Source organism: Netta rufina, assembly GCF_964035555.1.
Source record: "Netta rufina genome assembly, chromosome: 1".
Classification (NCBI taxonomy): Eukaryota; Metazoa; Chordata; class Aves; order Anseriformes; family Anatidae; genus Netta; species Netta rufina.
This window is the reverse complement of record NC_140123.1, coordinates 171,898,721-171,911,077: the sequence shown is the minus strand read 5'-3', so window position 1 is coordinate 171,911,077 and position 12,357 is coordinate 171,898,721. Positions and strand designations below refer to the sequence as shown.

General features: G+C 41.8%; 1 protein-coding gene across 1 annotated transcript in view; it reads right to left on the bottom strand.

Moving 5' to 3' along the window:
- PPM1H (protein phosphatase, Mg2+/Mn2+ dependent 1H) overlaps positions 1-12,357 on the bottom strand; it is a gene marked incomplete at its 5' end in the record, with an annotated part of 133,063 nt that overhangs the window by 21,947 nt on the left and 98,759 nt on the right. Inside the window, 2 exons of the mRNA XM_084292889.1 lie at positions 4,177-4,295; positions 10,883-10,967. Coding sequence (XP_084149015.1) covers positions 4,177-4,295; positions 10,883-10,967 — 204 coding nt within the window. The remainder of the gene's footprint in view (positions 1-4,176; positions 4,296-10,882; positions 10,968-12,357) is intronic.

The following is a 12,357-nucleotide window of genomic DNA, read 5'->3' as shown; positions in this document are numbered from 1 at the left end:
TGGGAGAGGCAGCTTTGTGTGTACGCATGCCAGTAAGGGGCACAGTAAACCAGAAAATCTCCGAGCAGGTTTGGGGAAGATGTCTCAGATACGTTCAGTGCAAAGCAGAATTGATCTCACTGGACTTACCCAAGTGTAAAGGAAAACTTGCCAACCGTGTCTTAAATGCTAAATAAAAGGAAGAGACGGAAAACACTAATTCTGTGCAGTCCTTAAAAGGAGCACAGTAATCATCAGGCCTGCTTCTTTCCCATAATTTCTACCTCTTTTAGCACTGGCAGCACTTCGCTCTTGTGGTCAGAGTCCTCCCTGATGCTTCTGTTGCCAGGACATGTCAGTGTCACCAGAAGTACCTCCTTTCTGATACGAGCTTAACCTCTGCAAGCCACGGACTGAAAACCCTAGGCCAGAGATCCAGCTGTGAAAGACTGTTAGTAACACAGATGTCTGCCAGCAAATTACAGCTCGAGACAGCTCGGAGGCTTGTTCAGCAGGAGACACAACTCTTAAGATGCCTTGCCAGCTGCAGTACGCGATCTGTAAGAGTTGCTCAAGCACGATGTACGGGGGGCGAGGGTGCCAAAGGGGCAGCTCATGGTCAGCTCCCACCTAGATGGGATTTATTTTATATGTATTTAATACAGCGGATTTCCTGTCCCAAATCCCACGGGAGTAAAGGGAGAAAGGGTGAAGGGTGGGAGAGCTGGGGGGGGGAAGGGAAAGGCTGGTCTCAAAGCAGTTATGGGCAGCCTGGACTAGTGATGCAGCACACATTGCTGGATCAGTGGTTGTCCTAATGCTGTGGGGAAACTTGGCAGCTCTGCTACCACTGTGGGCTGTTGAGACAAAGCCAGTGTGGAAACTTCACAGGGAAAAAATAAAAAGAAAGAAAGAAAAAGAAAAACGAGAAAAGAGAAAAGAAAAAAAAAAAAAAGGCCAAATGCATTATGACAGACCCAAAGACAATAACCTTTTGTAATCCAAACGAGCTGGGCAAGCCAATTCATTGTTGAGAATCTGAAAAGCTCCAGAGCACAGGAGAAGGGTAAAAAAGAAAAGAAAAAAAACAAAACTTATACAGCTTCTAATAGAAAACACAGAAAGTGTCCTGAATTTTAAAATAAAGCAGTTCATTTTCGTGAGGAAACATCACAGTGCTGAGTTTTACACCCTCCCACTAAAGGATGCAAGGAAGTGTAAGAGTGGCTGCTTCTTCCCGACATCACCTGCACCTCTCTACGGGTACATGCAAACGTCAACACACCATGAAGTCACTGACCAAAAAAAGATTCAGACAATTGATCTTCTGCATTGTAAGTGATAAAGGTTTGGCAACATTTTAGCATACCGGGCTCTGACTGGCCAAAGTAGCATCTGACGTTTTCTAGAAAAGGAATATACATGCTAATTTATTTTCTGTGATAGATTTTGTCCATAGAAACAAATGGAGAACAGATATGTCCTTGGCTGCTGGACCCTGATAAACCAATTAATTCTAAGAATTAGAAAGGGGAAAAAATAAGAGCAAGACTCTTGAGGTGGAAAACAATCATTGAAACGCCAGCCACCTCAAACCATTACCTCGGAGGGCCCATCACGCTGGAAATCTAATGTCTTCTCCACAATCTCAACCAGTAAGACTGACCCAGACTTTTGGATAAATAGAGGCAGATTGCATTTCCTCTGCTTAGGTGATTGCTGCATGGAATTCAACAGAAAACAACATTTCCTTGGGCACACACCCTGAGAGAAGAAATGGATCCTTGTCTAAAAGGACTCTGATTTAAATAAATCTTACGATGACAGAACAGTTCAGGACAATGAAATGGTGAGTGAAGCAAACAAAGAGGTAACAGATACACTAGCTGTGGGGTACAGAACAGCTAAAAGATTCTGATTCTTTTATTCGGGACAAGAGTGCAGCCCTTATTTTCCACTTCCTGCCAGAAGTCAAAAGGCACAGCAGGGAGAGGTAGCATCATCACAGTCTCCACATGCTTTTGCCTGGCACAGGCCACCTGGGAAAACACTGAGGTGAATTTAGTCTTGAATTTTCAAGTCACAGTTTAAGTATATGTTCTGGAACAATACTTACAGCTATGACTATTTGTGTTAAACCAGTGATAATCTTTGCACTGACCATATTAGAACCTGTAACTGGATCAATGTGTGTCCCACACTTCAGGAAATTCAGAAAAATCAGCAGGAAAATCAACTCATTTCTCCCCCTTGCCATATGGTAGGGTTAAAAGAGTTCACACACCAGTACTGAAAAACAATACATTGAATCAAACTGCAATCCATTTAGACTTACCCAATCTCTTCTATTCATTATTCCACATTTAAAACATGTTTCTTCTTATTTATCTTTCTTCTAACACCAAACAACACTAGCTGTGCAATAACCATTCTGAATAAGTGCTATGCATAGATTCACAAATAAGGCACAAACTGATATGCAGAATTACCCCTTTGTTTAATTTTTAACCATTCCAACCTTGTATGCACCCCAATATCCTGCTTGCAAGCCGAACTTGTGCTGCAGTTTCTGACATGGCTCTCAAGTTCATTTGGAATGTCTGCTGTGCAAAAATAGTTATTTTTCCCAACTCATCCTTTACTCGCTATTTATCAACACCAAATTTGATCACTGTGATGACTATTTGTGTAAGTTGTTTAAATCTCCTCAGTTCCTCGCAGCCCTTCTTGTTTATTAGTAGAAGGGCAGTATCACCTGCAAATACTGCAACTTGAACCATTCTAACCACATCTTCTCCACAGACATCTAACCAACTGGGGAAAAGCCAGAACAACTCCCATGAACCTCGAGAAAAACTCTTTACCTTCCAATCAGTGAAAGAATTTTGCTCTTACCCTCCTCTTGGCCCATGATACAGTAGTTACACTGTAGCTCTCCCCAAAATTAGTTGGATGGTTTGGCTTTTTTTTTTTTTTTTTTTTCCCCAGTAGCTTCTCACATCTTGAAAAAAAAACTTTTGGAAGTCTACATGAAGCCATTCTTTTCTGATGTCTTCAGAAATCCATGAGTTTAACTCTCCTTTTGCAGAAACTGGAAGACTGTCTCACGATCTTCCAAATACTTTACTGTTCAAGTCCTCAGTTGAGCCAAAGGTCTCATTTTGTTCCTATTCTTTCACTTCTATTTAGCCTATTTAAAATGTGCAGCCATTATTTTCAGGGAGAGATTAAGTATTTCTACTAGCAGCTGTTCAAGATGATGGACAACGATGGTTATTCCCAGATTAGCATGTTCTGTACAGTGCAAACATTCCAGATTATATTATAAACTTTGGTCATTATTCTGCCATTAAAACATCATTATATTTATGGTCTGTAAAGTATCAGACAATCAGAAGCATGTGGAGTTGTAGTTGTGTGAGTACATCCAAGTCTCCAAACATACAAGAGCTCAGGTGTTTTTACACCCTCCATCTTTTCCTTTCCTGCATGAACATTTTCTAAGGATGCTAAAACACAAACAGCAAGGAAGTCAATTTGCATACACAGGGCCTGTTCCTTTATAGGTCATATGCACAGTGCTCAACAAAAAAGAAGAGTTGGGCTTCTCTAAATGAGAGTCACTTGAGAAGGAGCCTCTTGAGCTGACGCAGAACAATGAAGACATTTAGCCTGAGACAAAAACCTCATCACACTTCCTGTCAATATTGTTCATTCAAGCTTTTCATTTTTGGATGGCTATGACTTCTATTCAGATAGGTCCACCTCTAAAACAGTTCCTGAAGGGTTACCCAAATCAGGTGTCAGCTGCCCTGGAGCATGGAAGGCAGCTCGTCCTTCTGCAAGCACTCCTTTGCATGCAAAGACATGGTGGCTTCTTCTGTAAGAAGCTATTTGCAAGACAGGAGAGTTGTTCAGCTTTCACGAATACCCCCTGGCATATCTTCCCCTTTAAGTGTTTGCTCTGCTTTGAATGCTCACACGCTAAAATGAACTGAGATCCTGGCTGTGGAGGGAGGTCAAGTCATTTCAAATGTTAACTTCTAAAGAAAAATACATCTGAAAGAAGAAAATACCTTTCCTCATAATACACAGGTGTATACCTCCACCTTTGATGCAGTTTAATCGAAGATGCATACAAAACAGGCATGGGTAGGGGAGAAGATTGACCTCATGCTGAGAAGGGCACATCCTTACCAGCCAGTCATGTTGAAGTCGCGGTAGAGCATCCTTTTTCCAACTTCCTTGCGCTGCACCCTCCGAGGAAACTCTAAATGTGTGAACTCATTTCCCAGCAAGTGGGGCTGCATGTAAGCCTGTGGGCAAAAACCAAGCCACAGATACCACATGAACATCATAAAACAAGACATCGTCTATTTTTAATGAGATAGCATTACCATCCCTTCTCACTCCCTTCCCACACGTTTTTTTTTTTCCTTTTTAAACAAGGAAGATGACAAGCTCTGCTTTGTGAGGTGCACATACACCAGTTCTCACAGTATCTGGTGTCCGGCAGTGGCTCTACTGGAAGTAGTCCTCTGTCCCTCAAAACCCCTCATTTCTTCTCACTGCTTCTCAACATTTGGGATCTCTAAAGTATGCTCCATCCACTGGCCCTGAAGGAGTCTGCAGGGCTTTGTAAAGCAGAACATCTCCTTTTGCAGGTTGGTGACCTGAGAGAATGAATGGCCAAAGAACAAAGCCATCAGGCAAGAAGAGACTTGGAGGGGTGCATGTGGAGAGAAGCTCAAGCTATTTGACACACAGCGCACCTATGTTGACAACACACACAACCTAATGTTACTCCAACGCTTGAATTTTCACTGTCTCCAGAAAAAAATGAGCAATGGTTCTGCTCCCTTTACCTGCTCAGCGTGCTGCACCCCACTGCACAGACACCGCAAGTAAACGTGAACTGCAGAGCACTTTATTTTTGGGTTTTCTAAAAACTACTTCCTTCATACAGGATATGATTAAAGAAAAGCAGCGACTGATGTTTTTGACAGTGTGAACGTTCGACCAGTGCTGCCGCTGTCCCTTCTGGTGTGCTGCTCTCCAGATGCTGGGAGGCCTCCTCAGTGGAGCCGAGCCCAAGGCCTGTGCGCTTCAGAGCTGAGCGTGCTTGAGAACAACGTGAGGCAGCTTCGGCTCTTTGTCCACCACACACTTTTATACACAGATCCCCTGACACAATAGGTTAATCCTTAATCATACTTCATTTCTTCCTTCTGAAATAAACCTCACTCGTTTCTCTTTAACAAATGCATAAACAATCCTTCCTCCCCCCTTCTCTCCCCAAAAGCCACGCCGTGAGTGAGCTTTTCTGAAGATACAGTCAAATTGGCTATGGAACCAAAAAAAAAGTTGCATTTCTTAACCTTTCTGCAGATAACTCTTTTTCCTTATCCAGCCAGTTAAGGCAATAACGTCTGTCTTATCTTCAGCAGCAGCTGCCATCGGGACAGACCAAATGAGCATGCTTTAGTTGCTGGGTTTGTCATAAATCTAGCGCTCATCAAAGGTGAGCAGCAGGAAGCAGTGGAAGCCCTTATTGATCTACCTGGCAGCTATCATGCAGATAGTTCACAATAAAATATTTCCTGCATTTAAGGGCTGAACCTGCTCCCACTCAATTTAATAGGAGTTGGATCAGGCTCAGCGCATGGCAGCGCTAACCGTCCATCAGCCTGTCCCCGCTTCTTTCGCCAGGCATCCTTTCACAAAACACCTCCCAGCTCTGCTGAGACGGGGCCGAGGGAGATGCTGTGTAGCTGAAAAGATTGGATTCTGCTTTCAAGAGGCGGCTTTCAAGCACCCAAGTGTGATCTTGACATTGTGATCCCTTCCCGAAACAGGAGCTCCATCAGATTATTTCTGTGCGCCGTTAAGGGCATTATATTTTTTCCCCTGCAATCTACAGTCACCCAGGGTTCCCTCCCCCACCCAAATATTTGTTTCAAGGGCCCTCTAATTGGATCGCTGCTTCTCAATACAGAAATGGATGAGAAGCACTACTGACTTTTGAGTGTCCTCACAGTATTAGTCCAGAAGAGGCTTTTCATACTTCCAGAACTCTGGATTCCTTATTGACAAGTATATGTAAACTTCGTGTTCATTTTTGCTCAAGTTGCAAACGAGTTCCAACATCCCTAATGATGTATGTATTGTGATGCACAACAGAGCTGCATTTTAGTATTTGTTCTTTCTAATCTATGTCTTTGTAAAAAAATGAAGCCAACAGTCTGCTTAGAAAGTGCAGTTCAGTTCACTTTTGAAAATGCATAGCCTACCTTGATTAAGTCATTACAAACCACTTCTAGCTAAAGACTGGTGTCATCTACCCAAAAAAAAAAAAAGCCTTACTTAAAGCAAAAAACCTCATACCTGAAATCAAAAGCTATTTAACCCTTAGATTATGAGATTACTTATTAGTCCAGATCATAGGTTCAGAAGAAATAAAGTTACAGGCTTTTAGCATTTTTCCCCGTGAAAACAAGAATTTCATTATTGAAAAGGGAAAGCGATTGGGAGAGACTGCGTTTCATAAAGATTTACTCAGATGGAAAGTCTGAGGTCACAAGTGAAATAAGATTAATAAAGCTGGCAGAGTTACCAGAGGACTGCTAATGTTCAAATAAGATTTTTCTTCCGCAGCCAAGCCTCAATGCTTGATTTACAATCTAGGGATCTTAACTTGATTCTAATATTTTTGGCGTCAGTGGAACAGAGGGAAAAGAGCAATTTGGAAGCTTCTGGTGCTGTGAGCTGAATTCTTATGTGAAGAAATTCATTTTTTGGGGAGGTATTTTTTAATTTTTATTCTCTTTTTAACAGTTATTCTTGATGTTTCACTGGTAATTCTACAGAGAAAAGAATGATGTATTATAAAACTCAGCTCTGACTTTCAGTCAAGTTTGTTGAGAACTGTTCTCCATTTACTACAAGGCAGGGCTCTTCTCCTTTTCCACACCAACCAAACTATGCTGAACCAAAAAATAAATAAAAGCAACTCTTTAAAAGTCTAATGGTCCTTCAAGTAGACACACAAGCAGACACTAAGAAATCCCTTGACTGATCGTAAGAGAAACAAAACCAGTAAGTTAACTAACTACCAGAATTTCAGCTGTGATGAGGCACCACATTTTCTACTTTTAATTTGTTTAGTCACAATTTGTAAGAGCTTCAGATTAGAAACATCATCCAGAGAACTTAAAATGTAATAAAAACAGTGACCGTCAAACACTTCCTATATTCTTACGAGGCATGTTCAGACAACTTTGTTATTCTGTGTTATGAAATGGGAATATTTTCCATCATTTTTCTTTTAGAAGCTGTTAGAGTTTTTCTGGCATATATCTGGCACCGCCTGTATCATATGTTTGGTACTCAGCCATTTTATGGTGTATTTTGTGGCTGGATGTATTACACTCAACATTAGCTGTATGAAATGGAGTCCGCTCAGGGAAATATTAGTCACATTTCTTTCAAAAGGCCATTTACTTCCCGCTGTGTTTCCTAGTGCTCAGCAAAGCAAACATGAAATTAAGATAAACCTAGACTTACGCACTAGTATGCTTGTTAATTAGGTTGCAGGGAACATTGTACGTACCTTGCAAGTCTCTTTCCCTCACCCCTCTTCCAGCTTCTCTGGTATGTGCTGCTCCAGTATATCACTGGCAGTAGTAGTTTCACTGCATTACTTGGTATTTTTAGGCTTACTGTTGTCCCATGTATCAGCCATACCTTACAATGCTACCCTCTTATGGATATCTTCATGCCATTTTCTCCTGTAGGATATTCTACTACCTGGGAACACCTCTGACAACCACATATACATCACAACGCATCCAGAGGTTCTCCAAATTACTCAGCCAGTACCATATAGCCAGATTCATGTTGAGCCAAACGGAGATAACTAAAGGTGGTGGTGGTAGAAGAAAGGAAAAAAAGTGGGGGCTGAATCCATCCCTGGATTGGTCCTCTCTTTGTTACAAAACCATGTGTGGCAAAGACATCTCTGAAGCGTGACTTCGGTAACTAACAGAAATACACCCATCTGCAATATGCTCATTCATCACTCGTTTTAAACACGTTTTCCAAGGGGATAAGTAACAAAATCTAAGCCATTTACTGTTGCAATTTAGACTATCATGACTGAAATTAATAGCGTCCTCAGAACATAAAACGAAAATTGCCTCTGGCACTCTTTGCCTGCACAACTCCTGCACATACCAGAGCAGTTCCCAGTCAATACTGCATTTGGTTCTTTCTCAAGATGTACCAATACGGAAAGTCAGAGCTTTCCTTGAGTAGGCACTGTGCAAATTCTTCTGCCAGAATGCCAAACAGAACACAAAGACCTCAAAGTTCAAAACAAAAGGAGAATCGTGAACGCCTGACAGTGGAAGAGAAGCAGTGTGTGCCCTGACCCTCTCTGGGAAGCCAAAGAGCCAAGGCGATACTCATGGCAGGTCTTCCATCATCCCATGGGAGGCACCGAGGAGCTGTGTGCTGGCCTCCCACTGCAAGGACAGGGTGCAGGTGGAGATGAAGAGATGAATGTGCCCAGAGTTGCTCAAAGGTTAGAGAGACTGGGTAGTGACCTTGTTCTTTTGAAGCTGCCATGCCAGAAGCCTATGTCTGGGGTCATTAGCATTAAAACACAAGCTGGTACAGAAAGCATTCATTTTCTCCTTGTTTATTCAACCACCACTATTTGGAACTCAGTTACGTGTAGGACAGGGCTGGAGGGCTTTATACAGTGATTCTCTCATGACTGAGCAGCTCGTTTTCCTGAAGATTTCCTTGCATGTGGAAGTTGAGGCCCAGAGGACAGAGGAAGAATGCAGAAGTCACCAGTTAACCTAAATCAACACCTTTCGTGGCCAAAGTAATCAACAGGCACTAAAGGCAGAGGAAGGCTTCTTCAGCCTGCCTATGCTAACAGTATCTCCACAGGCTGCTGCTGTTCAGGAGCTGTAAATTCATACCCTCCGTTTGCCTTCACAGCAACCTCCCTGCATAGACAAGCCCTGAGCAGAACAGTATCTCTGCACTTACCAAGTAAAATATTTATGCTAAAATGATGAAGCAACTTTCTTCCAATTGTTCAGCAAGAACAGTGCAATTTGTTTCAAACAGAGAAACTCAGCCTTAACTGCAAATGAGAAAATAAGTCCAAAGCAAGCCACTTCCAGGTAGGAACAACAGAGATACAGTGAGCAGAATGACAGGAGAGTAAGGGGACAGCCCAAGGTGAGTAAGGGGAGCCCTTTGGGGTGTAATCAATGGGACAGATGCAAGAGCATAATGTAACGTTACTATGGAGTGTAATGTTCATGCAAACCTTACAAAGAATTGGGGGTCTTTTCTTTTCTTTCTTTTTTTTTAAAAAAAAAAACAAAACCAAAAAAAAAACACTAGAGTAAAAATGTTTCTAACAGAATGCTGTGTTTGAAATTATCTCTGATTTTGTTTCACGCTCTTGCTGCCTTGCATGTATTTTCTTTGAACATGATACCCATAGTCCTGGCATATTTGTTACATATAGAAACAAAATAAACAAACAAAGGTAAAAAAAAATCCAAAGGAAACAGCAGAAATGCTTTTTAGATCAGCTGCTGTTTTCAATATAAGCCAGAAAGGACATCAAAAGAGAAAAAGATTCCTTGTAGGCAATGCTTTATCTCGTATTTCTTACAGAAGCACCAGACTTCCTAGATACTACAGATACCTTTTATTTTAAAGGCAAACAAATTATTTTAAATGTAACTGCAGTGTAAATATTTATTAGGCCTCTTTTCCATTTGGTTTACTGAATTTGAATACTCCCAAAGCAGCACTTCTTCTGAAATTTTCAGCTTCAAGCCAGTGAATCTGACTAAAAACTAAATGTGACTGTTGTAGAAACACTTACAATTTTCTTTAAGATCTTCCACCACCATCTTCAATCACTGGCATACTGTCTAGCCTCAAACTACAGTGCTTGGGCCAGGCTGAAGATAAAAGACACCTGAAGAACAGGGAATGCCACCAGCCTTGGCCTGTCCACCTTGCTTCGGACAAAGCTAACAGTGAGCCTGCCTTGGCTTAGGCTTGAATTTCTAGGAGGTAAAAGCAGGAGACCAGAGGAAGCAGAAAAGAAATCTCTTGGACACGTTAGGAATGGCATTTTGATAACCAGCCACCGAACTTCAACCAAATGATCTGACTGTCAGTGAAACACTTGAAAAGCAACAGGGTTGTCTGTATGGAAAACAACATGCAGTTTGACTTATGTTGACTTGGTGTATAAAGCATCCTGCACCTCCTCGGACAGTCCACCTGTCACAGCATTATGGGTGCTCCTACATTACACAAAACTTGTCTTTCTTCACCCATCCTATGCTGTACTTACTAAGACTTGCTCAGATCACCTCTACGTTGGGCGTCTTGAGCTGGTTCTATCGGCATACTATTAGAGCAAATGAATAAACCCCTGCAATACTGTCCACATGTGTGCGTAGAGCACTTTGTGAAATCTTATCCTGTCACAAAGTAAACACTGGGATGTACTGAAATACCTCTGTGGCTTGTTAGCTGTGTGCCTGAGCTCTCATTATCCAGCACCAACGAGCTGCTTAAGGTCGGCAGCTGCACAAGGCACATAAGCACAGCCGTACCAACCGATGGCCTCTACAAAAGAGGTAAGGCTTCTTTCACCAGGATTTGCATTGTCAGGCTTTTCTGCATATTTGCTGATGGCTAAAACACATACACACACATAGTCAACCAGTAGTGTTCAGTGGGTGTGTGGTCTTCCACTGAGCCCCAGTAACTCAGCTCCATGTGTTTTTTAACCTCAGATGTTCCTGGGGCAATGCTCAGCAGCAGCAGCACCTGATTTGGTTCTCCAGTCTCTTACCAGATACTGAAGTCGCTGGCGTTCAGTCTCTGGAGTGAATTCTGAAGACATTGGAATGACTTCACCATTTCGGATTATTATAGCCCTGTAGGAGTAATAAAGCATCATTAGTAGAAGGAGGGGAAAAATGTAAAAACACACAGAAAACCACGGCGTAGGGTCAGACTCTTATTCTCTTCAGAGTCACAGAAAAATAAAGCAATTACTTTTCTACCGAAGTTCTCAACAGATACAATAACAATTCCTGCCATGCATCCTTTAGGCTGGATAACAAAGTGTATTTGTATATGCCAAGTTCATTTCAGAGCACACAAAAACATCCAAGCAACAAAGGCAAGAGTTATTTTAGTTGATGTCTACTGGGTATCCTTATTAGTGAAATGCAGACACCCAGAGGAGATGCTGCAGAATCACTGATTGCAGAACAACTCTTTGCAGGTTTTAATCCCAGCTGGGGCTGACACTGTCTGAAGCACTGGCTTCAAATGACTCATGCGAGCACTTCCCAATTATTGATTGGTCATATGTCATGTCAGAACATTTCTTCTCCAACAGCAAATGGAAATGGAAAAGCAAATTCAGTTTAACACAAATTTAACTAGCTACCTGCCAAAAGCAGACAGGTAATGGAATGACTATAGATCAGTGGGGAGATTTCACATGTACTTCTGCAAATGGCACAGAGCAAATGCTCTCAAACACCTGTCTCTTGCCTTTTACTCTGCTTTGTTGCAAGGAAAACATGGCCTGGTCCTTCCCTGGTGTAATTCCACTAGCTGAAAGACAGGTAAGAGGAGGTAAAATTTATGCAGTGTTCCTCCTGCATTTATTGGTCAGGTATTGACTCACAAAATTGTATTGCTTTATCTATTATTTGCACAGTTCTGTAAGTATAGTAATGCTTGGTGCTTTGAACAGCTGGATGAGCCCTCTATCATCCCAAAGATTTTAATACCTGATTTGGAGCTGTTTCCCTACCATCAGTTGATTAATTCAGTGTTTGGGTAACAGCAGCGCACCTCTTGAATTCGCACAGAATTTGCTGTGGATTAAGCAAGTAACTGGCATTCGGATTCCAGTTTCTGCATGTTTTCTGTATCTCCTATTGTGTGCTCTTTTAGTTCTGTTGATGTGGTATTTACATGCTCGCTTACTTCTCCTGATAATTTGATCAATTTGATGGTATTGCTTCATGCCAGGTATTCTGATGGCATTGCAATGCAAACAAGGAATATGGTAGTCACACAAACACTGAAAACTTTAAATCTTTAAAGTCAAAACATAAACATCTTGAGAAAACAAGCCCTGATACAAACCAGCTTTGCAAAATCAGCAGCACTGCATAATTTTCCAAGTGCCATGGATATAATATTGGACTAACACAGACTCTGAATGATCACCTAATACTGCTAGTATGAAAATGGTTGGAGCATTACCACAGAGGAAGGGCACTGCTCACGCTTCTTGAGATTCAT